The 26,421-nt window shown below is 48.1% G+C and overlaps 1 protein-coding gene across 1 annotated transcript in view; it reads right to left on the reverse strand.

Annotated features, from left to right (window-relative positions):
* The window catches only part of MGMT (O-6-methylguanine-DNA methyltransferase), a 44,600-nt gene that overhangs the window by 6,235 nt on the left and 11,944 nt on the right, over nucleotides 1-26,421 (reverse strand). Inside the window, exon 3 of the mRNA XM_006880125.1 lies at nucleotides 4,516-4,655. Within this exon, the coding sequence (XP_006880187.1) occupies nucleotides 4,516-4,655 (140 nt within the window). The remainder of the gene's footprint in view (nucleotides 1-4,515; nucleotides 4,656-26,421) is intronic.

The raw sequence follows: 26,421 nt of genomic DNA on the forward strand, positions 1-26,421 counted from the left end.
ATGATGGTGATGATGATGATGATGATGATGGTGATGATGGTGGTGGTGGTGATGATGATGGTGATGATGGTGATGGTGATGATGATGATGGTGGTGATGATGATGATGGTGGTGATGATGGTGATGATGATGGTGGTGATGATGATGATGATGGTGGTGATGATGATGGTGATGATGGTGATGATGGTGATGATGATGGTGATGATGATGGTGATGATGATGGTGATGATGATGGTGGTGATGATGATGGTGATGATGATGGTGGTGGTGGTGATGGTGGAGGTGGTGAAGTTGATGAAGATAACAGCACTGACATTTCCTAACAAAATATTACTCATGATTGTTATCAAATATAACAGCTGTATTAGCAGTTGCTCTGAGGCCATTATGAAACAATATACAGCAGAAGCTTTGGATTGATAAAGAAGTATACATTTAATTCGACTGTTCTATGCTCATTTAAGAACCAATTCAGCTTTTCTGTGCAGCAGCTCATTTCATAACGGATCTTTCATTTCCCCCCTTCTTCCTCTAAGCTAAGAAATTGAAAAATGAGTAATACGGTGTTAAGCAGCTATAGCATTGGTTTTGACAAAGCTGCGTCATCCCCACTCCTAGGGCCCACCCTTCTTCTGGAGTCAGGCCGTCAGTGGGCTTCACCAACACCACATCTATTGAAAAGCACCAAATCCTCCTTGTGCTTCCTTCTTTACAGCCTGGTTCTCACATGCCTATGAGGCGATTTTAAATATCGTGGCATGGGTGAAGTGTACCCTAGTCCTTAAACTGACATCCTTGCTTTTTATATAGGTATGTACACACATGCGCATCAGTGTAGGCAGGGGATGATGGCGTGTGATAATAATGACTGCTACAAATGACCTTATTAGTCTTCATCTTCTGGACATAGTTGTGGGTGCTGAATGTCCCCTCACTTATACAGTGGTGGACAGGAGATGTCCCCTCACAAACGCAATGGTCGACAATGAGTCGTTCTTAGCAGCAGGCATGATTTTCATCCTTAGAAACAAGGATCATTGCTCCGGTTTGTGTTAATTTCCGCAGCAGCTCTCACAGTATCAAAATAACCAAACCTGCTGAATTTACAGAAGCCCTCTGGACATCTCCACCGGGGGGTACCCTCTGTGCCCTCTCCTTTAAAGCCTGAGCTGCCTAAAATGTAATTTTTATCAATAACCAAGAAGCTCATAATATCACAGCTGCATAGAAATCTTCATGCTGTGAAATCTAATTCCTTCGATAACATGAATCCATCACTCACACTGGCTCTTCCACAAACGCGATAAAACTTCCAAACCCATAGATTTGTCTCCAACGCAAACAACACAAAGGCCCTTCAGCCAATACAGGACCCCTCTGATCCTGTACCGACTGACTATCCCTCCAGCTCGCCTTTGTTCTTCTGGACAGCCGCCCGCAGGGAGCCAGCGCCTTCACTCGCGGCCTCATCAATACCGAAATCCCAGGGAACAAGTGACACCGAGAAGCTGTAATCAATAGTTCCCAGTGCGTTTTCCTCTTGTGGTCAATGGTTCAGCGCCACTGTCAGACCTGACACTTAGAACATGATACTAAATCTTTATCAACAGCCACCAGGGTGACTGACGGGCAGGACGCGGGGGTCATTAGTGCTCACGGCGATCTGTGAATGAACTACCTCCGGAATGTGCTTGTTTAGAAGAAGGTGGGGAGCATGCAAAGTATTGATTGCCTCTGAGCTGCATTTAGTGCGCCCGACGGAGGAAGAAGTGGAAGGCGTTTTGTGCTGGGAAGCTTGGTGGGAGTGCTCCCTCTGAAGTGTGAGAAATGGGAGTGCTCTCAGGCCACGTAGTCGGGGAGAAACTTCCAGAAGTCAGCCTGCTGTGAGTTCTTTAAGGAGAACTTGGAAAGCCTGAAGTCTTCAGACGGGAGGTACACGTTGGGCATGCCGCCGGGAGGATTCAATCCCTGGAGAAGACTGTTGACCGCTGAGTTGGAGCTGACCCACAGCTGACCCTCCAGTGACCCTTTCAGAGGCAGGTCAGCACCTACGAGGAGACAGCCCATCATCTTCCTGTGAAGCAGCTGGTGGATTCAGACCGTATACTCTTGTGTTGGCCTCACAATTCCTACCACGAGGCTACCAGAACTCCCTAAAAATGGAGGGTCAGGGAAAGGAGGGAGAGAGAAAACGAGGAAGCCCTCAGGGAGACGAATGACAACTGCGGGAACCCTGGGCGTGAGCGGGGCCGACTGAGGGGCCAGGCCTGGACAGGACAGGGCTCCAGGCTGAGGCTCACGGGGTCGCTGTGGGGGGCTGACTCCTTGCCACAACACGAGGCGGAAGACGAGGATGATGAAGATGAGGAGGTGGGGAATTCCTGCAGTGACACGTGCTCATCCTGGACGGCGGAGCCACACCCCACGCCGCTGTCGTTGAGTCATTTCTGAAACATGAGGACCCCCTGTGTTCCAGAACTGGGTGGGGCTCGGGGGGCCTTGCTCCCAGGGTGCTGCTGGGAGGCTGGATCCACAAGGCCCAGGGGAGCTGTGGAGAGGAGCCCACGGGAACCTCCTGGAGACCCTCAAGTCCACACAGCTGACAGCAAATCCAGATCATGAGCTGAATGTGCTGACGTGGACACAAGTCCTTGGGCGACAGTGCCGGGAGATGCCGGTCCTCATTCCCGGACCTCCCTCTCCGCATTCTGGCCCTCCAGTGCCTGGCCGTGAGAGCGAGGCTGGGTGGACATCGTCCACCTTGGAGCAGACGGGTGTCCTCTGGCCGAGGAGGAGCCTGTAGTTGGCTCTGACGCCGAGATGTCACTGAGAACTGCCCAGTGTCGTGGACCATGGGCCCTTTCGCCGTCCATTGATTCACTTATCTTTTCTTTCTAATAGATTATTTCTTCTTTTTGGCTTTTAAACGTTTCCACTGACTCAAGAGAGGTCGTGGGTGGCACAAATGGTTAAGGATTCAACCAGCAACTGAAAGATTGGCAGTTCAAACCCACCCAAGTGAAAGCATAAAAGAAAAGCCTGGTAATCCATTCTGAAAACCAGCCCCTCACACCCCACAGCATCATCCCCAGGGGACAGGAGCTTATTAAGGACCGGGCTGCTAACTGACAGAGTGGCAGTTCGAACCCACCAGGCTCTCAGCTGGAGAGAGGTAGGCAGTCTTCCCGCTAAGACTTACAGCCTTGGAGACCCGAGGGGGGCCATCAAGGTGTAGCTGACTCAATGACACTGATCGCCTCTGAAAATCCTGGGGGGCACAGTGACTCCGACACGCAACATACAGGGCGCTGGGTGCAACTGACTCAGAGGCGACTGGCATTGACGTAACAGACACGTTACCGCAGGCAAACATTCAACCAGCGGTACCATTTTAACCACTTGCAGGTGGACAACTCAGTGTCATGAATCCATTCACCACGCTGTGTCTCCGCCAGCACTGTGATCCGTTCTCCCTTCACAGCCTAGCCCTGTAAGCGATGCTCCTGTCTCCCCTCTCCCCCCTCCCAGCCCACGGCCACCAGGGGTCCGTCTCCTAACTCTGCACACTTGCCTATTCTGGATGCTGCACAGCTGGGGACACACTGGTCCTCTTGTCTCATTTGCATCACGTTTTCAAGGTTGCATGTTATAGCCTGGATCAGGCTCTGCTTCTCTTTACAGCCAAGCAATACTCTATTGCGTGGATGGACCAGCTGTCTTTATCTGTCATCTGTTGTGGACACCAGGGACGCTCCCTTTTCACGGCGGAGTAGTTCTCCACTGTACAGGAGGAACATGCTGTGCTTATCTGTCAGGGTGGGGGACACTGGGCTCTCTAAAGAGGTTCTGAACTGGGTTGCCAGCGTGCACCCCTTTCCTGCATCCTGTGGCCTCTGCTGCCCTGGGGTGCTGCTCCCAGTGCCTTCATTCTAGTGCTGTCAGGAGGGAGGAACAACAGGGTCCCCACGTCTTCAGAAACACTGTCCTGTATGTTCTAGTCTCACCTCAGTGACACACACCTGTCCCTGCTGGAGATGCCCTGGGTCCTGCGGACGCCACTGCCATGCTCGGCCCCTCCTGTGACCCTTCATGCCCGAGTCCTCGGCTGCAGGTAGCTGGGCCGCTGGAGGCAGCGCTGGACCATTATCCCCACAAGCCCCCCCAGAAGTGTCCACCGCACGTGGCAGGCTTTGACTGGTATCACAGCCCTCCCCTAGCCGTGTCGTGTGGGTGCACAAGAGAGAGAGAGTAGACAACGGGCTCCTTGTGTGATCGGTGGGGTGACAGACTCCAGTGACATCTCTGTGATCTCAGGAGCTTCTTGGGGCAGTGGGCACCTCCTCACCGTCTGTGCCAGGAAGATACGGTCCCTCACGACACCTCGAGAAGCAGCCAGGACAGAGGAGCTGACCCGTCCCCGCCCCTCCCAGCCCACCGCGTGCAGTGCAGACACCTCATCACATGGCGTGCCCCCCTCTGAATACCCTGATGCCCACAGTGGCAGCGGAGACTCACTGGGTTGCTTCTCATGGCGCCGCCCACCGCCCGCGCAGCTCTGGGGTTGCCAGCCAGGATGGCTAGCTGCTGATAAGAGACCACTTCTCCGATGTCCACAGCCGCCAGTAGCTTCCACAAAACCCTCCTGGTGAAGGAGTCTGGGAGGAGAGAAGAAGGGCGGGGATTTGTACCTCTGGCTCCAACAGCTCTTGAGGAATTGAAGTGCACCCACTAGAACAGAGGGGTTACACTCAGTTAAAACATAGCACCTGCTCCTTGTTGTCACGCTGCTAAGAGGAGGAAGGGGTGGCCAGCCCCTCCAGGCCTGTGGTGTGGCGGTCTCCTCCCACTCCGGACAGTCCACGCAGGAGGCCCACAGATCAGCATGACACAGTGCAGAAGCATCGCCCCTACTATTCCCTACTTCCACCTCTGGACCTGCCAGTCCATGGGGCTGTGTCCAGTCTCTCACGGACAGGTAGGGCTGCCATGCGCGGAGGACAGCAGCCCCAGAGGTTGCTCAATGTGTCAGTGTCACAGCACATGGGGGCTGGCGGCACCCTGGCTGCAGGTGCTCCAAGGTGCAGGGCTGCAAAGAAAAAGCCATCCCTGTGCGTGCAATCTGAGGACCCCCTCAACACTGCTCAGGCTTGACCTGCACGGGGTGAATGACCACACACAGGGGGACAAGCCCTGCGCTCAGCATAGTCTGCGACGGGTCTGAAGGCGACAAACTGAACCTGGGAGCTGCACCTCCATGCTGGGTGTGCCAGCCCTGGTCAGGGGTGAGGACAGGGCTCCGAGGGCACTAGGGTGACACTAGGGTCTGTGGTGACCCAGGGCCACTCGGAGCTTCACCTGTTCTCAGCATGTCCTCGCCCTTCCTGGAAGGGGCCAGTTCTCACCGGCGAGGAAGGGAGAGAAATCTGTTTAGTCTTTATTATAACATTAAGCAAATTAAACATCAGCATAATCCAGGTGATACTAGAAAAGGGTCATCGAAGAAATTAACTTTGTTGTTCATTAATTTACATGGATTATCAGAGGGCAAGGAGCTGGCAAACGGGCTCTCGTTTTTTATGATATAATTTCAAAGTGTGCACCGTTTGTGGCAGGAGGGTGACTTTGGGGTTAATCAGACTGATTTGTCCTTTTAATTGCTTTCTATTCAAAGAAAATTCATTAGATAATGTTCTCTTCAAAATTCATGAATCAATTTAACTGAAGAAACCACATTAGCAGCTTGGTTCATTAGCACGTGTGCGTCCGGGCTGGATGCTGGGGGGCTGGTGGGCACTGGCGGTGTTTACCGAACCTTCCCGGCACGGGGCTGGCGTTACAGTAATCATCACCAATGGCTGCCATCTTCCCATTCTCTCAGCCAACTGGGAGAGACTGGCCAGGCCTGAGGAGAACCTGGTGGAAAGCGGCTTTGGAGGGACGCGGGGCCGGAGAGAAACAACGGGGCCATGTGAGGACGTGTGCGGGCAGAGGGTGACCACCTACCCATCTCCGGGAGGACACAGGTATTAATTGTGCTCTGACCTGGCAAGAGATATTGGCTAAGTGTTCCAGGAGAGAGAGCCTTTTTCCCCTGGAGCAGAGCAGAAAGTCCTGTGTGCCAAGCGGACACGGGGTACGTCTATCAGGAGCCAGACCACACATCCCCAAAACGCCCCCAGTGAGCACCCCGCCTCTGGAGTGTGAGGTGCACGGAAGGGCGGTTCACCATCCTGGTCACCTTTTTGTGAGGACTCACACTTCCACCTGCTGCGTGCTGGGTACTCGACCAGTGAGGTTCCTTCTAGAAACCCAGTCTTGCTCTGTGAGGACCAGGAGCTCCGCAAGGCCAGGCCGCTGCCAGGGCTGGTGCCCAGGCCCCAGGGAAGCTCCCTGAACCCCCAGGCAGAGGTGGGGCTGGCCTTGCGCCAGTTTCCTGGGGGTCAGTATTCCACTTTCTGAAATATATCAAGTCTGCTCATAAGAATTATCATGTGTCTCTAGGGAAAGACATTTTCTGGATGTGGAAGGGATTCTCTGTCTCCTGGAGCTGGGCAGTCCCAGGAAGCTATCGTGAGAAGGCACTCTTCTTTTCTTAGAGTGGGTCCTCAGAGGGCAGCATGGGGCCAGGGCTAGGGAACTACCACTGCACCCCACCTTCCAGAGCACGCAACCTTGCACCCTGGCCTGCTCATAATTGTCTCACTTCCTGCCTTCCCAGTGAGACTCGGTGAGGAATAAGGCATCGCTGCCCTTAGGGTTCCCTGGATCCTGGCTGGCAGGAGCCCTGGGGGCTTCTAGGGGGTGAATTACTCTCCTGTGATGCTGGGTTCTGACATCATGCATTTTAAAAAGCCCACAGAACTTCACAGCATGTAGCCTGAACTTCAATGAAAAATTAAAAGTGAAAGCAGAAGGAAGACATTTGGTGTGAGGTCTGGGCTCTTGGGCGGGTGGACAGCTCAGGGCAGGAGGATCTGACTGGACTGCAGACACAAGGATGTCCTCAGGGAGGGTGGGAAGGTGGCCGGGCCACTGGCACTGCCAAGCAGCTGTGCTCTGATGGTTAAAGTTGTTCTGGCAGGGGAGGGGCCCGGCTAACAGGCCACGGTGCTGCCCCACTGGCTGTAACTGAACGAGAGGTGATGGTGTTCCACTGCTGGCTGTGACCGGATGAGAGGAGACAATGACCAGACAAGAGGTGACGGTGCTCCACCACCCACTGTGACCAGACAAGCGGATGTGACGGGGGAGCTGGATGTCCACCTAGGAGTAATGGTCAGGCAAAGGGAGGGGCTGGGAGGGTCCACCTGGTGATGGATTAGGGTTCCAGACTGCTGGGCTCATCAGCGTGAACTCATAGCGAGCTTAATGCAGACACTGTAAAAGCCCTGAGTGAGAGACAATATCCACGGGGAGAGGATCCGCGCAACAGCACTAAGAAGCGACAACTAAGACTGGGGCTAGTGGGAACCCAAATGACAGGGAGGGCACAGGGAAAGGTGACTGAAATGTAGTAGTTGTTGTTGTTATGTGCCGTCGAGTCGCTTGAGACTCATAGCGACCCTATGTACAACAGCCCTAAACCCTGTTCTGTCCCATGCCAATCTCATTGCCTCTGACACACCCATCCTGATTACCCCAGTCACTGAATCAATCCACCTCATAGAGGGCCTTCCTCTCCTGCGCTGTCCCTCCACCCTCCCAAGCATGACGTCCCTCTCCAAGGACCGGTCCCTCCTTACAACATGACCAAAGTATGTTAGACGGAGCCTCAGAATCCTTGCCTCCAAGGAGCCTCCCGGTTTAACCCTCTCCAGGATGAGTCTGTTTGTTTTCCTAGCAGTCCTCAATACTCTTCTCCAGCACCACAGGCTAACAACAACATATGTGTGTGTGTGTGTGTGTGTGTGTGTGTGTGTGTGTGTGTGTGTGTATAAAGGTAATCTCTCTTTCTCTCTCCCTCTCCCTCTCCTTCGCTGTTAGTGGAGGGGCTCAGAGCTGCAGGATGCCACCAGCAGCAATGCACTGAGTACCTAGGGCTTGTTCTCATTTTCCAGAGAAACCAGAATTCTGCTGAGAAAGGGTTGATTTCAGGACAATGGTGAAGTCCAGGTGAGTCTGGAGCACCTGAAAATAAGAAGCTGCATTCCCGGAACCAAACACCAGACAAGCCAAACGATGGGTATGTCACAGAGACTAAAGAGCCAAACTAAAAATTAACCAACGGTCCAAGCTGGAGAAACAGAACAAAAACTTAGAGTAGCATCAAGTTATTACAAAAGTGCCAATTCATTTCACGATACAAAGATATGACTGAATACATGAGAAGAGAAACAGGACAGTTGGCCTGAGAGAGGATAATGCTTCAGGCTGTTGAGGGCGTGCTGAGAAGAGTGATCTCTGTCCAGAGAGCTCACTTTGGAAAGGGTGTATGTGGGCTGGACAGTGGGGACACTGGCAAACACACCTGCACAGGTGGTCAGGCCAGTATCAGCAGTGATAAATCACACAGGGAGTGAATCCCGCTGACATGACATGATCATGATGTGACGGGAACGGTGGGCTTCCTTCCTCAAGCCCAGCTAATCATGAGGAAAGAGCACACACATCCCAACAGGTCTCTCTAAAGACCTGTCCAGTCCTCCTCAAAATGGGCAAGGCCATGAAAAACAAGGGGAATGGAAGAAATTGTAACTTCTACGAGGGGCCTTACAAGATGGGTGACTGTATACAATGTGGTCCTGGACGTGATCCTTAGGCAGGAAGCGAACATCAAGTGAAAACCAGGGAAATGTGACAAAGGTATGGAATTAGTGAACCACACAGTATCAGTAATGGGAACAAATAATCCAATATTGGTGGAAAATGTCAACACCAGAGAAAACTGCGTTTGGGCTATATGGGGAACCTCTATTCTCTTCCATTGTTTTTTTCTCTGCAAATTTGTAACATTAAAAAAAAAAGAAGCCTATTAGGAAATTAATAAATAGTGCTAATTTTATTAACATTTAATTTTAAAAAACCCCACAGGATTTTATCAACTAATGCAGGAAAAAGTCAATAAACTTTAACATTCATTCATGATTAGAAACTCTCAGTTTGGAAGAGAAAGTTACAGCCTAAAATATAAAAATTCTCTAATACAGGAACCTTTAGTTGTCTTGTCTGATGATCGCTGCTTTATTAATCCAAAGGCCACACCTCTCAGGCAGTTCAAATTCACCAGTGGCTCCACGGGAGAAAAGCGGGCAATCTCTCCCAGTGCGACAGCCCCAGAAACCCAACGCAAGGTCGGCTGTTCATCGTTCACTTGATGGCAGTGGGCTCGGGTGTTTTCACTTTTTACTCTCTCTCATAAGCATGGTAAAAAGATGAATACTTTCCCCTCAATACTGGGAACAAAGACTACCCGTTCATTCTCACAAGATTCAACATCACGGCAGAAGTCCTCATTATTACAAGAAAGCAAATTAAAAAAATAAGTTAAAATCCTTACTTGGAAAGCAAGCAAGCAAACTTAACTTATTCATAGACAACATGATTATGCATAGAGAATCACCTAGCAGTCTACAAATCCGTCTTAGAAGTGACTTAATCAAGGTCCCCGCGTACAATCAGCGCACAAAGTCACTCATTTGCGTGACGGGTCACGTGGTTGTTCTTGTTTGGTGCTACTCAGTCAAGCAAGGCTTGCAGAGACACACGATGGACAACAGACCTGAGCCCTGCCCTGCTCCACCCTGACGGTCCTGGCCCCGCTCAAGGTCAGTATTGCAGACAGCTCCAATTGAAAGAACCCTGATGTAAACATTACAAGATAGGTGCAGAATTTATAAGCTGACAAATTACAAAAACCTCCTTAAAAACCTAACTCAGCAAAACTTTCAACTCACTGTTGAGCCAGAACTGACCCGCGGCTGACCCGTTAGCGGGTTTTCAGAGGCTGTAAATCACATGGGAGGAGATCATCCATCATTCTCTCGGGAAGCGCTGGCATATCTGCCTGCCTGCCTTTGAGCTGACAACACAATTCCTTAACTATTAGGTCACTGGAACTCCCTAAGAAAAGAGACAGACAAAACCAAACCCCCAAATTGGAAACAACTGGTGAGACATACCATGTTCATGGACTGTTACTGTTTCATACTGTCAGGTTGGAATCAACTCACAGCCCACCCTCCTGCAGCGGGTTATCGGGGTGAATTGCATGGAGAAGGTTGTCTTTCTCCCCGCGAGCACCCTGGGAGCAGCTGGTGGAGTCGAACCGTGTGTGCCTCTGGGTTGCCACGAGGCCACCACAGCTCCCTTTCACGGACTGGAAACCCTCAATATTACAGATTTCAATTCCCTCCCCAGAGATCTTCATTCAGTGTCACTCCAAAATCCAGGACGACTGAGTATAGATTCAGTCAAGCTGATTCTATAATTTCTAAGAAGGAAGGACAAAGGAAGTCGAGTAACTGGGATATTCTGGAAGATAAAGAATTAGAGAGACCCAGCAAACACGTTTTTAGGTTTACCACACAGCCGTGAAGGAACTCGTGTGGTACACAGAGTAAGCACTAGTCTTCTAACACAAAGGTCAGGGGTTAAACCGACGGCCGCTACAGGGTAAAGACAGGACATCTGTTTTTGTAAAGACTGAAGCGTTAGAAGCCCTGTGGGGCGGTTCTGTAGGCTCTCCAGTAGAAGCATGGAGAGCGGCACAGCTGCGGAGGGCCCGGTGTGGTAGGAACATCAGGTGCACAATGACCAGCTGAAAGGTTGGTGTTTTCTTTCACCTGGAGGCACCTCAGAAGTCAAGTGGGGTCATCTGCTTCCAAAAGATGACACCCTTGAAAACACCATGCAGATGCGTTCTGCACACATGGGTCATCTGGGCTTGGAGTCCACTGGACAGCTATAACTTTATCGTAATCCAGACGACAGAGAACTGACAGAGGAGAGATACTGACTGAACAGAAGACAGTCCAAAACAGACCCACTCCAACATAATCCACTGAGTTTAACAAAGGCACCAAAGTATTTGTATGTAGAAAGATATAATTTTTCACAAAATGATGCTGAAAAACTGAACAGTCATATGTGTAAGGCAACCTGATCTAAACTTCAGTGCATTTAATAAAAGAACTAAAAAGAGGGGGCAGAGCTCAGCTTCAAAGTTAAACTAGAGCATTTTAGAAGAAAACGTAGAAGAAATCCTTTATGATCTTAAAGTTAACACATAATTCATCAAGAGTAAACAAAGATAAACCTGACTTCACTAAACGGAAAAAAAAGGTCCATTTATAGAATGAAACAAGCACACCAGAGACGGGGAGATGATGTTTGTAAATCACATAGTCAACAAAGGTCTTACACGCAGAAAAACACAGAGCTCACTAACGTCAGCAATGAGAAAACCAACCAGCTACTTAAAAAAATGGGGAAAGCTTTGAACCAACACTTCACAAAACAGTACAGATGAATGATGGGCCCATGACTTCCCCTGAAGGGTTGAACTGTACGTTACCAGAACATCTCTCCACACCCACACGGAAAGCCAGTTACAAGGACTAGCATTCCAATTCACACCCTAACTACAAAAGGCTGAGACGACAGCTGGCAGAGTTTGTAACCAAACTGAACATGTAACCAAGTCAGATTGATAATTACTGGTGACTGGAAGCAAAGTACTGGTACTTGGAAAATACGGCCTTGGTGACAGAAACTCAGGAACATGAAGAGGCCAGGCTTATTGGTCTAACAGAGACTGGTGGAACCCCCAAGACTACGGCCCTCAGTCACCCCTGAGTCTGACAAAACTCATCCCCTTGGCTAAATTTTCAAACAATAGACAGGCATATAAGGTGGCTGGTAACATGAGGGAACAGAGCTCTAGTGGCCCAGTGGCAGGGAGTTGTGCTGCCAACTCCAAGGTGGTTGGTTTGAATCCACCAGCAGCTCTGTGGGAGAAAGATGGGCAATCTCCTCCTGTGTGATTTACAGCCTCTGAAAACACTCGGGGGTCAGCTATGAGTGGAAGCCACCAGAACAGCATGGGCACGAGTGACCACCAGGTAGACACTCGGTCGTGAGGACAAACAAGCAGACGTGGTCAGAAGGGCAGGATGCGCCCAAGCATAAAGCCCTGAGGCAGACGGGATGAGAAGCGCAGGGAGAATGTGGGGAAAGTTTGGTCGGGTATTATGACTAATGTAGTGAAACAAAATGTGTAGGAAAGCTTGATTGAAAAACGGGTCTGCTTTGTAGACTTCCCCTCAAACCACCATTGAAAAAAAAAATAAAAAAGGCGGTGCCTACGACTGACTAGTCACCAGTCTAAGATGTGGAGGGGGGTCCTACAGAGAGATGAGCTCTGGTGGCCTAGTGGTAAGAAGTTGCACTGCAAACCCAGAGGCACGTGGTTTGAGTCCCCCAGCTGCTCCACAAGAGAAGGATGGCCAATCTCTTTCTGGGTGATTTATTGCCTCTGAAATCCCACGGGAGGGTCAGCTAGGGTTTGGTTCCAACCCAATGGCACACAACAATAACAACATCACCACCACCAACTGAGGTACAACTAGGTGGAGACTATATCCTGTCCCTGGCCCCTGCCCTGCACAGGGCCCAGAAACATCTGGAATCTTCTTGCAGCTTCTGGAGCATCCAGGATGCACAAAAACCAGCCAGCTTATTCGCAGACATATCACGCAGTGCCTCCCACCCAGCTAAAAATAGGCTGTGAGCCTGAATCTAGGGTCCTGGGGCCCGGCCGCACATGCTCCTCCGTCAACATAATTTGACTTAATTTCCGGAATACTGACAAATCCAGAGGCGTGGGCCTGATGGATACTCATCGGGGGCTTCAGGCAGCCGGCAAGCGCCCTGAGGACTGTTAAATAATGTCTCATTGATATCTGCGCCCACCACGTCATTAGCTAACTTTTGAAGACCAGCCCAACAGAAAGCAGCTAAGCCCTTAATTTCTTAATGAATTATTCTCACCACAGGACAGGCCAGTGCCAGGGAGAAGGCAGATCATTCCTGACAGAGCTGTCAGAAGGACAGGCGAAAGGAAAACTGGCAAGCTTTAATTTCTCTGCAGAGAAATAAGGGGCTCTTTGGGGATTAATCTCAGTATCAACATTGAGCCTTTGCCTCAGGGCAGCTGAGGAATTCAAAAGAAGTTGTGACTGAATTTTGAGCGGTGGAATCTAACTCGGATTGTGCCGCTGACTTTGGTTTCTCACCTATGCAAATGAGGACGGCGGGGCAGGTGTGGTGGAGGGGCTCAGAGGACAGGTAGCCTGTGTCCTGGGGGGCTTCAAGGAAGGGGCCGCCAGAGGCCTGCTGGGGGCTGCACCAGGGGAGCTCCCTCAGTGGAGGGGGGAGGGCTACCAAGCCCATCCACTCTCTGCCAGGGGGGTACCAGGGCTGAGGGCCAGAGCAAGGGCTGCTGTCCACCAACGCGCAAGTATGTAGGGAAAAAGCTCTGTTTTGCTTCTAGCTTTTTACACTTTGTAATCACGTTATTTTATCATCTCTGTTGGGGTTGTGTGGTATGGCTGGTGTGTTGTCATGAAGCTGGCAGTGATGTCACTGGTATTTCAAATACCATCAGGGTTCCCCACGGTGGGCAGGCTTCACCAATCTTCCAGTGCAAGACAGGCTGGGAAGGAAGGCCTGGTGGTCTACTTCTGAAATGCAACAAGGAAAGCTCTATGGACTTGAGCAGACATTGTCCAACACAGAGCTGGAAGGGGAGCCCGAGGCTAAGAGACACCCAGAAACAGAGTGGCCACAGGGCCTAAAAGACCAGCAGTGGTGAAGACGGCACCCACACAAGTACGGCTTCCTTCTGCTGGTCGTGAGGCTTCCACAAGGAGAAGCAGACGGCTGTTGTTGGGTGTCGTCAAGCACGACACATACTGACCCTGTGAACAATGGATCTGACTTGTGTCCTATCCTGCGCCAACCTCCCAATCTCTGACCCACTCGAGCCCATTGCAGGAGTCACTGTCCGTCCACCTGGTTGAGGGTTTTCCTCTCTTCTGTCCCTCCACCTTTCCAAACATGACGTCGCTCTCCAAGGAACAGCCTCTCTTATCAACATGCCCAAGGCTTCATCATCCTTGCCTCCAAGGAGCATTGGTTACAACTCCTCCAAAACATCTGTTTGCTCTTTTGGCCGTCCATGGCGTCTTCAGAACTCTTCCAACACAACAATTCAAAGGTATCAACTCTTCTTCTGTGATCCTTAGTCACTGTCACAGCAAGTGACTGAAAAGGCCATGGCCTGAATTAGGCACACCTTAGTCCTCAGACTGCCACCACTGCTCCTCAATAATTTTCTGACTATAGATTTCCCCAGTGCAATACCCAGTCTCCTGATTGCTAGTACCAAGTGTATTACTGACTGTGGATCTGAATAAGACAAAGACATTGGCAGTCTCAATCTTTTCTCCATCTATCATGATGTCGCTGATCCATCCAGCGGGGAGGATTTTTGTTTGTCTGATGTAAAATGACAAAAGCAGCAGTGTTCATGTGTACTGCAAGCTGAGGAGCTCAGAGTCCTCAACTTCGGAGGGAACCTACTGGCCTGTTGGGGTGAAAACAAGAACCAGGCTGCAGGGGCCAGATCTCCCCAGCTCCCACCCTGGGCTGCTCCTGAAGGGCCAGGCCAGAGGCCCAAATGGACATAGTGTGTGGCCCCCTATGAGGAGAACCCTGATCCCGACCCTGCACGTGACTGCCCCTCTTCAGCTCTGTGCCTCTTGGTCTGGCCAGTGGCTCCCACTTCACTGCCTGGTTGAAGGCTGTGCCCCTGGAGCCACAGATCCCGTGAGGCAAGAGGAACTTGTCCGAGATGGACACGCACCCGCCTTCTACAGAGCCCAGTGAAAACAGCAGGATGTGAGGACTGATTTGAAATCTAAGAACAGTGCTGATAACACATCGCAAATGTGTAGGCAGAGCTGTCTAAAGACTGCACGCATGTCCATCAGCCCCCGGCCGGGGCTGGGTGGTCTTACTCCACCCCGGGGTTTCCAACGCCTCCTGAGAACACATTCATGTCACTACTGATGAGGTGCAGGGCGACACACTGCAGGCTGAGAAGGCCGCATGGAGCAACATTCAGACTTCCTGGAAAAGAGCTGTCTTTCATGGCTGCAATCAGCACCAGCTGTTGGGTGGGACCTCAGTTCTTAGAGAAGCATCCTCTTCTTCAAAGGGCCACCCCAGTGCCCATGAAATGGTGCTCAAAATAGGTAATCCAAGAGGGCAAGGTGGAGTCACAACACCTTTTATGTCCTTGGAAGTCATGTGCCATTGCTTCCACCATGATTTGCTGTTACTTAGAGGAGCTCAGAAACAGTCAGGGAGAGAATGACTCAAGAGTGTGCCCTGCAGGTAGGGTCACCTGGAAGGCAGGACAGACACCGACAGTACACCTTTCATTTCTAGGTAGCACCAGGGTATTTCCGGATTTAATTAAGAAACCTAGGTGGGCTGGCAGCCACCACTGTATTTATGACCTCACTGAAGACTCCAGAGCTGGTTAGGTTCCCCTGGGTTGGTTCCAAGTCACAGTGACCTCACGTACGAGAGAACAAGCCACTGTTTGGTCCTGCAGGATCTTCACCATCGTTGCTGTGGTGAAACCCATGGCTGCAGCCACTGTGATGTCAGCACGTCTCCCTGAGAGGTATCCTCTTCCCGCCGGTAAATAAGAATCTACCAAACATGATATTCCTCACCAGGGCTGGCCTTCTGCTAATTTGTACAAGGTGCCTGAGGTGTAAAAGGTACAGGAGGTGAAAAAGGTACAGGAGGTGAATAAGGTACCTGAGGTGTATAAGGTACATGAGGTATACAAGGTACCAGAGTTGTACAAAGTACCTGAGGTGAACAAGATACAGGAGGTGAACAAGGTACAGGAGGTGAACAAGATACAGGAGGTGAACAAGGTACAGGAGGTGAACAAGATACAGGAGGTGAACAAGGTACAGGAGGTGAACAAGGTACAGGAGGTGAACAAGTTACCTGAGGTGAACAAGGCCCCTGTGGTGAAGTGTCACTATTCTTGCTTCTAAAGAGCTCTCTGGCTCCACCTCTTTCACGACAGATTTGTTTTCCTGGCAGTTTTTAGCATATGTAATATGCTTCACTGTCACTACATTTCCGATGCATTAATTCTTTGGTCTCCTTAGTGACTGTCCAGTTCTCACATGCACAGGAAGCCGTGGAAAACACCATTAGGGAAGGACCTGAATCCTGCACGTGACGTGTCTACTGACCACAGTACCAGAAGGTGCATTATAACCTCACTCTCATTACTGTCGAGTTGAACCTACTCACAACTGACCCTTCAGTGGGGGATTAGAGGCTCCAAATGACATGTGAGAGACTGTCCGTCACTCTTCTTTGGAGTCACTGGTAGATGTGAGCCAGCAGAGAGGTGGCCCTGGGTTAGCTGCACGACTCCTTACAGACTCAGCGGTCATGGTCATGGCCATATTCTTTACCTACATTCCTAAAATGAGACTTAATAAGCCTGTAGCTGTAGAGTGGACTGTAAACACAGGGACAGAAATAATCTACACCCTGCGTTCCACACTATTCCTCATTCATACTGTGTTTCATGCAATGATTCTCATGCATCAAGTTTCATAAAATCACTCACTCTTTTCCTTTGTAGGAACTCCACTGATATCGTGATGTTGGGGTGATGAGGGAGAGTTTTCGGTTTTAACAGCAAAGCAATAACCTGGAAATGTTGGATACTCGACTCTGCAACGTCAGGTGTGCACTCACTGGGCAAACCTCATGGTCTCTGCCGTGCTCAGCCCACTGCTGCAGTCACTGGGTCGACCATCCTGCTGAAGGTCTGCCTCTTCCACTGACCTTCTACATTCCCCACATATTAGCTCTCTCCAGTTACTGGTTCCTCCTGAAAATACGTCCAAAGTTAAGGGAAATGAAATGTCACCATTCTTGCCTATAATGAGTCCTTTGGCTGCACTTCCTTGAGACGGATTTGTCTGTTCTTTTGGTACTTCACGGGGCATTCAACACTCTTGACCAGCATCACACTTCCAAGGCACCAAGTCTTCTTCTGTCTTCCTTATTCACTGCCCAACTTTTAGAGGCATAAGATGCAACTGAAATACGAGGAGTGGATCAGGTTCAGTCTTTAAAGATATCTTTGGAAAAGTCCTTGACAGCGGATGTCCCCAGTGCAACACATCTTTTGGTTTCTTGACTGCTGCTACCATGCATGTTGAACGTGGATCCAAAGAAAAGGAAGTAGTTTTCAATTAATCTTTTCTCCATCTTTCATGCTGTTGCATATTAGTCCAGTGGTAAGAATTTTTGTTTTATTGGTGTCTAGATAGATTCCATATTGAAGGCTGTAGTTTTTGATCTAAAGGTAGATCTTTTTCTCTTTCTAGTTCATGAGACTTCCCCCAATCATGATATAATATTCTTCTCCATATAGTCCAGCTTCTCAAATGATTTGTTCAGAATACAGATGCAGAGATATGGAGAAAGAATACAGCCCTGACACACATCTTTCCTGATTTTAAACCATGCGATGTTCCCTTGTCAATCTGGACAAATGCATTTTTGGTCTATGTATGGATTTAGCACGAGCACAATTAAGTGTCCTGGGATTTCCATTCTTCTGAATATCAGCCATTATTTGTTATGATCCACACAGTCAAAGCCTTGGCATATCCTACAAAACACAAATAAAGATCTTTCTTGTATTTTCTGATTTCAGTCAAAATCCATCTGACATCAGCAGTGATGTCTCTTATGCCATGGCCTCTCTTCTATCAAGGTTGAATTTCATTTAGTTTCCTGTAAATGTACTGTTTCAGTCATTTAAAAAGAATCTTCAGCAAGTTTATTTGCATATGGCAGTAATGAGATTGATAATTTGCACATTCTGTTGGGTCACCTTTTTTGGAGGGTGGGGATGAGAACATAGGATCTCTTCCAGTCAGCTGGCCAGGTAGCTGTCTTTTATGTTAATTGGCAGAGACTAGAGAGCATGTCCAGGTTGATCTGTGATGAAACATCTCCGCTGGTCCTCCCTCACTTCCTCGCTCGTCCTTGCTCCCTAACGGCAGCACAGTGGTTAAATACTTGGCTGCTGACCAAAATGTCACCTGAGCGACTCCGAGAAAAAGGACGCAGTCTGCTTTGTAAAATGTAGAGTTGTGGCCACTCTGTGGGGCAGACTTGCTCCGTCCTGGAAGGGGCTAATGACCCAATTAGTCGGAATCCACTTGACAGCAGTGGGGATTTTTGCTTTTAATGACTAATGATACTGAGAATCTTCTTCCGTGTTACTGGTCATTTATACATCTTGCTTGAAGATCTGTTTATTCAGATATTCTGCCCATTTTTAAATTGGGTTGTCAGTCTTTTTGTTAAGTTGTAACTCTCCACATCTGTATAGTATCATTAGATATATAATTTGCAAATACTGTCCCTCACTATGTGTGGATTTTACTCTCTTAATAAGTGTCATTTGATATTACTGTTGTTGACTGCCAGTGAGTCAAACAACTCATAGTGATCCTATGAACAAAAGGCCTGAAGCCTTTCTATGAGCTAAGGTTTTTAATTTTTTAAAAAATTAATTTATTAATTTATTTTTTCTTTTCTTGTTGTGTGCTGTCGAATCAGATCCAACTAGCACAGGAGGAGATTGGCCCTCCTTCTCCAGCAGAGCATCTGGTGGATTTGTACCACGAGCCTTCGGGATTGCAGTGCAACTTCTTTGCCACTAGGCCACCAGAGCTCCCTAAGGTTTTTAATTTTTATGAAATCAAATTTACCTACTTTTTCCTTATCTTTGGTGTCATACTTAAAGTCTTCTGTCAAATCCAACTCACAAATATTAACCTGCTTTCTTTTAAGAGTTTAATAGTTTCAGTTGTTAAACTTGGTCTTTGACTCTAGATTTCTAATTAATTTTTGTATGGTGTAAACTAAGCATCAAACTTGATTCTTTTGGATGTTGAGACCCGGTTGTCCTAGTGCCATTTCTTGAAGAAACCATTCTTGGACGTCTTTGCTAGTTCATCTAGTGTTACGCTGAACAGAGTGGTTAAATCTGTGTTCTGCTTCAACATAGGGAGAATTCCAATCTTTTACCATTAAGTATGATGCTGAAACCATGAGTTTTTCATATGTGTTCTTTTTCATGTTGAGGTATTTTCCTTCCAAGTGTACTGAGGGCTTTAAGGGTGTCATCCAAAGTATTCAATGTTGGCTTTTTGTGTGTTTTTCTTTCTTTCTTTTCTGAATAGATTGAAATGACCATAAAGGGATGTAATTTGTTACATTCATTTCCATATGGTAAACCATCCCTGCAATCTAGGAATAAGTCCCATTTGCTTATGGTGTATAATCCTTTTTATATGATGCTGAATTGGGTTTGTTGGATAAAGGAGTCCTGGTAGAATTGTTAAAATTCACCAGGTACTTTTTCTGAGAAAGATGAACAATGAACAGTCTTTTTTTCATCAAGATTTACAGCCCCAGAAGCCAGTGGAGGGCTGAGCTCAGGACTGACGTGACAGCAATGGATACATGATTCAAGGATGGTGATTTTTAACAGCATTTTTGTCTCTGGCAAAGGGTAACACTGACCTTCCAGGGTGAGACTGGGAGGTTGCCTCATCATCGGCTTTTCGGAAGAGTTTGAGAAGAATGAAGTCAATTCTTTACAATCTTGCTGAAATTCATCACTGGATTCATCTGGTCCTGTTTTCCTTTGTTGGAAAATTTTTCACTGAATCTCCTTACTTGTTAAGTGAGTTCAGATTTTCTAGTCTTCTTGGCTCAGGGTAGGCAGTCAGCATTTTCAGGAAAGTGTCCCTTTCATGTAGGTTAGCCAATGGGTTGATGCGCAGGTGTTCAAAGTATTCTCTTCAAGCCTTTTGCTTTCTTTTTTTGTAAAGCTACCAGTAATATCCCCTTTCACTTCTGATTTCAATAATGTGAGTCTTCTTTCTTTTTGCCTCAATTAATATAGCTAAAGGCCTGTCAATGTTTAGAAAAATATTTTTCCAAAGAACCAACTTCACTTGTCTTGTTTTTCTGTGCTCTTTTCTTTAATCACTGCCGTAATCAGCATTTCCTTCTTTCTGCTAGTTTTGGGTTTAGGTTGCTCTCTTATTTATTTTTTTTTTTAGTTCCTTAAGGTACTATTGATTTCAGATTTTTGTTTTTTCATGTAGACATTTATGGCTATAAATTACCTTTTTTTCTAAAAAAAATTTATATTGGTTTATTTTCAAAGTTTGTATACACTGTTTTGCACAGCAGATCTTTCCTTTTGAGTACTACTTTCTCTGCATACCATATGTACTACTTTCTCTGCATACCATATCTCTTGAGATTCTTTGTTTTTGTTGCCATCCACCACAAAATATTTTCTAATTTCACTTGTAATTTCTTGGTTATGTAAGAATGTGTCATAAATTCTACATACTTAGAAATTTTTCAGTTTGCTTTCTGTTTAAAAAATATTTCAAGTTTCATTTAGTTCTGGTTGGTATAATTTTTAAATTTTTTTAATGATATCTTTCAGTGATTTGTATATGTATTTTTAATTTTTATAACATCTAATTTATTGATGGTTAAATCTTTCATGTTGAATCTTTTTGTATTCTAAAATGTTTACTTCTCAAGTCATGCATGGCCATAGAGTGTTTTATTTAAAAATTGTTTAGAGTTTTACTTTGTTTAGGTACCTGTATACATTTTGAGTTGATTTTCATCTATGGTGTGAGGCAGAAATGGAAGGTAATTTTTTTTTTTCTGATGGCTAGATATTTGTCCAAGCCATCTGTTAATGGTCCAACCATCTGTTGAAAATACTTTCATCACTGATTTATTCAGAATTTTTACCCCAAATAAAATTATTATAAAGTGTGGCTATCTCTTCTAACTTACTTTTATTCTTTAGCTAGTACTTCCACAGTGTCTTGATCTAGATAAGCCTTGTTGTTGTTGACTGCTGTCAAGTTGAGCCTGACTCATAGTGACCCTATGAACAAAATGCCTGAAGCCTTTCTATAACTACAGTCATTTATCAGAGTTCATAGAGTTTCCAGAGGCATGTTATTTAGGAAGTAGATGCCACTCCTGCTTCCACAGATAAGCCTACAGTAAGATTAATAATGTGTTTAATGAGCTCTGGTGACATAGCGAATGATATGTTAAATGGCTAACTGAAAGGTCAGAGGTTCCAATCCACCGGTCTATCTGAGTGAGAAAGGTGGGTGGTTTCCTTCCACAAAGACTTAGGGCCTTGGAAGTCAATGAGGTGGTGGTGTGGTGTGTTTGTCACAATTTAGAATTGACCTGATGGTTGTTGAGTTTTGTTTTTGTTGTTTTATCGTAAGTATTGATAGCAAGACAGGCAATGAGGGTCCTATAACTTCACCTTTCTTTTCAAAGATCACTTCAGAAATTGGGGTAATGTGTTATGTGTTAGACAGCTAACTGAAGTCAGTGGACAAGCTGCAAATTCCATCAAGTGTCAGAAACTTGGTAAAGGGTTGCCAAGAGTCAAAATCAACTTCCAAGCAGTGGGCTGAAATATTTTGGCCCTTTGCATTTTTATAGAATTGGGGATTAAACAGGCTGATAGCAACCGTGAGTACAGCGAACACCAAGGACAGTCGTGGACAGGGGGTGTCCTCACAGCAGTGACTTCTTCAGTGACCAAGATCTCGCCCATTTACTCAGGTCTTTTGTTTTCTGCTCCACCATGTTTTGCATTTTTGATAGGAGAGGACTTATCTCTCCATAAAATATCTTGTATTAAAACTAATCACACATACTTTGTATCGTTGACACCATGGTTTTAAATTGCATTTAAAATTTTTACTTCCACAACATATACATATTAAACTTGTAATATAAAGCTTGTTAAAGCCATTTATTTGTTCGAGTCGTTGTCTAGAGAGGGAGAGTGGGCCCACCTCATCCAGGCTACTCTCTCTGGCCACAGGAACGGTCCACTCTCTATTCTTTCTCAGACTAATGATGACAGAGTGATTTCTACAGGAACCTGGGCTTTCTGGAGTCCGTGGCTTTGTGTTTCTCTAGGTGAGTGGTTTCCAAGCATTGGCCAATGGGTTGGGACCAGTGCAGAGACCACTGGTGAATGGAAGGATGGGAGCCAAGTGTGTCCGTCAAAGGACGACTCTCTGTTTAACACTGCTTCCCTTCCTGTGTTCTTTAATGGAATAATTAGAAACACACAATAGACGATCTCCTTAAATCTTGTCTCACTGGGCAAAATGAAACATGGCCTATTAGCCATTAGTGAGCTCTGGTGGCTTAGTGGTAAGGAACTGAGCTGCCATTGCAAAGGTATGTGGTTCATATCCGGCAGCTGCCCTGTGGGAGAAAGATGGGCAATCTTCTCTACTGTGATTCGCTCCCTCTGAAAACCTGCCAGAGGGTCAGCTACGGGCCCCGACTCTACGGTACACAACAACAACAACAACAACAACATCCATTGGCCTGAAAAGAAAGTTCTAGTTTAATTTTCACTTTCAAAGTCTAGAAACTACTACTGTCTTTCCATATGTGGAACCCAAGCTCAGGAACACTAAAAAATGCTCCCAAAGTGAACTCATGGTTCCTTCACTCATCTGTTCACTCTCTGATCATTGGTACATTCCACAGGTAAGGAGGATACCATCCTGCCCTGATCCTCGGAGACATGCTGGTCAGAGGTACAAACACCGACAGATCCTCTTCAACCATGATGTTGTTAGGGGCCGTGATATCACCTCATAGTGGCTCCACAAATGGACAGCAGAAGAAAACATCACCTCATCCTGTACCAGCCTCAGCCACTGCCACGTTTGAGCCCATGGCCAAGGCCACCGTGGGTGTCCTTTTTCACGGGCCCTGCTTTACCAACCATGCGTTATTCTCTAGGGATTGCCTCCTCTTGAAAACACGTCCAGACTGAGAGGAGCCTTCCCATCTTGGCTTCCACGGCGCACTCTTCTGTGCGTCTTCCACATGCTGGCTCTCCTGACAGACCAGGACACAGTCCACATGCTTTACCACCATCACTAACAGGAAGTCTTCCGTTCTTCGTTGGGCATCCTTACTCATGAGGCCTTATTCTACGACTGCTCTGACTCTTGTCAGGTTGATTCCCACTCACGACGGCCTCCACTGGAGTCCGGAGGCTGGAGCTCTACAGGAGAAGGCCGGTTATCTCTCTCCCGTGGAGTCATAGGATTGACGTTTCTTCACGTTTTACGTGTCTCCTCTCTGCCTTTTCATGTCTGACTTATCTCCACTCTCCTAGAGGTCACTCCACTCCCACAGTACCTCAGGGGTGGTGGAGGACAACTTTCAGGAGCTCAGCAAACACATCTGGAGAGGGAGTGAAAGCAAAGCTCATCACAGTTGAAGAAGATTCCACAGAAGGGACCAGATGGCGAGTGGGGCTTTTAGAGCAGAGCTGAGGACCCTCGCACTCAGGGCCCAGGGCCCCGCTCTCTGTGTTCTCCTGGGCAGCCTGGGAGCTCCATGCAGACCTGTCCTCTCTGCGGCTAGGTCAGGTATGTGTGCACGGGGCCGTTCTCTCCTCCATCCAGAAAGCCCTCCACGTGGCTGTTTACTGTAGCTTAACGGTGAGTGGGGAAGAAAAAAAAATTACAGGTAGAGGAAAAGTCCCTTTCCAATTAAGACTTTAATTAGCCCCATTAGCTGGTTCCCATGAAAAGGTATGGCCTGAATGTCTCTCTGTAGACCATGGTCCTGGCAGCTGTACCCCCTGCTGTCCACTGTTCATGGTGGGCATCCAGGGCAGTGACTGGGCACCCTTGGCGGTTAAGCAGCATGCAACGCAGCACTTCAGGCTGGAGGCCTGGACGTCCCTGGGCTCCAGTGAGAACAAGGAGCTAGTATCTCAGGCTCTGACTCTTTATTGCACTTTGAGTGAAAGTTTACAATCAATTGGATTTTCACTCAACAATTCATTTAGATTTTGCATTATGGCATTAATCACAGTCCCCTCGGTGTAACCTCACACTTCCTATTCCTTCTTCTCATTCTTGTTTCCATCCATCTTTTTTATCTCTCCCCTCCCCTCCCTCCCGCCTCCCTCTTTTCCTTCCCTCCCCTCTCCTCCCCCTCTCTTCTCCACTTCCCTCTTTCCCCCTCTCCTCCCTTCCTCTCCTGTCCCTCCCCTCCCCTCCTTTGCTCTCCCATCCTTCCTCCTCTCCTCTCCTCTCCTCTTTTCCTGCCTCCTGAGCCTTTTCTCTGGGCAAACACTTCCTGCTTGCTGTAAGGTCTGAGTACTTCCCTAGCGTCACCCTTTACTGCACAGGCCTGTCTGTTGTGTGGCTGAAAGCTGAGCCATGGTGAGTGTAATTCCAGAATCAGAGAGTAACTCAGAGTCAAGTCTTGCAGTGCCACCCATCTCTAGTACACCAGCGAGCCTGGTCACCTGGTGGCTCTGCTTGGCCTTCCTTCCAGCACCTCTGCGTGGTCCTTCTCCAAGGGGTCAGTGAGCCCTGGCCCAGCCGTGAGATGGCCATCCTTCCTGCGCTGCACCCAGGTGGAGGTGTCTCACAGAACGCTCTCGACCTCCTCACATACTGCTGCTGGTGTCCCCACTCTGCTGACGGGGTGTCAGAGCGGAGGCAGGGCACAGCAGCATCCCAGGGCACCTGGTTGGTGACGGCTCCCATACCTCACACACTAGCTGCCGTCTCAGCTTCTCCTGCACTCAGAGGTCCCCTGGGCTGCACACCTGTGAGTACACCACCTGAGACCCTGACAGAGTGGGGTTCCAGGTGGCAGTGTCTGCCACTGGGTTTTACGGGAGATCTTCTCCCCAGGGAAGGTGGAAGAAGAGCCCAAGCTCACCTGACTCCATCCCCAACACTGAGACTTGGGGGCCACTGTGCAGGGTGGGGGTGAGGACAGAAGCTGCCCAGACGCATCATGGTCCCTGGACTGGAAAGGAGGCAGCAGGCTGGACCATGGCTCCTCTGGTCACTGTTAGCTGCATGTTGATGCCACCCACTCCGCTGGCACTGAGCGGGAAGGCCACCACGGAGCCCAGACCACATGTCAGAGGCTGAAGCTGAGCCAAGCACCCTGAGTGGGCTGCGGGGGGCCACTGTGCCCACCCGGGGGTGTGCGGTCCGCTCTCCCCGTCTCTTTGAGGGTGTCACAGGACTCTGCCTCCGGAATCCCTGCCACCCGCGCACCTCTCTCCTCCCCCCTTCTCAGTCAGACCTTGGGAGCAGAACAGGGCAGAGTCTACACGCACCATGGAGCTGAACTTGGGCGAAGTGTGCTCCCGTTAATACAAATGGGGTCATTAATAATATTTAAATGCATTAGTGTCAACATAAACAACACAGCCCACAAAATTCCAGCGGTCAGTCGTGCTCTCCAAGCTTGGACACGGCTATCTGGTGTTCACCTGTCACCAGGTGAAGGGAGACCCCACCCTCACAGCGTCCACAGGCAGGTCCAAACTACCGTCCGTAACATACATCAAAAGGTGTTAATGGTTTCAATATTTATCTGCTTCGGGGAGGCTCCAAGAGGAAGCCAGGAGGAAAATTCTGCTAATGGCTGTGTCTTTGCCATTAAAATGAAAAGCTTAATGCATCTTATAATCAGAGGACAATTTGCAAATCATTAAGAGAAATGTAAAATTCCATTAAAATACAAATCAAGAGACTCTCCCTGGACTAATAATCTTTTTGATATTATTTTGCATTTCACGACTTCTGTTCCCATACCCGGGCCCCACAAATGATCAGTCTTGAACACGCTATTTACCCCAGCCGTCTCCTCTAACGAGAGGCCTGGAGAAGCAAAATCTGCTATTCAGAGCAGGTACTAATGAAGAATTCCATATATTCTGAAATTTAATTAAAACCCCAAAGATTTCAAATTAGATGCAATTTGAAATGCCTGGGGCAAAAATACATGCGCTGTGTGGTGAGGGTACCACACTGGAAGTTGATACCGTAATTGGTCTTGATGTATTTTTGTGTTGCTGGGCAGGAGCAGAGAACTCATAACCATATAAAAATTCTCTGTAGATTACCTGCTCATTGAAAATGCCATCACTCAGGTAGTTCTCTACTAAATTACCATGCTGCTAAAATGCACAAAGTGATTCTGGGAGCGCAGTGCCACAGCTGCTCAACACCGCCTATGAGTTATGCATGCGTCAACGCAGGCTTTCTTCTTAGTAAAATATGCTCAGTTGAATATTAAAATATAATTGGCATTCAACCTAAGTAGCTTAAACCATTTTGTTATCTTCTTTTAGACCCATCTGGCTCCTCCACCATGACTGTCAAGGATGTGGTTTCCACCCAGACGCGGCCACGGTACTGGCGGGTCTGC

Source organism: Elephantulus edwardii, unplaced genomic scaffold (genome assembly GCF_000299155.1).
Source record: "Elephantulus edwardii isolate Elephantulus edwardi_28Jun2011 unplaced genomic scaffold, EleEdw1.0 scaffold00006, whole genome shotgun sequence".
In the NCBI taxonomy this organism is placed as follows: domain Eukaryota; kingdom Metazoa; phylum Chordata; class Mammalia; order Macroscelidea; family Macroscelididae; genus Elephantulus; species Elephantulus edwardii.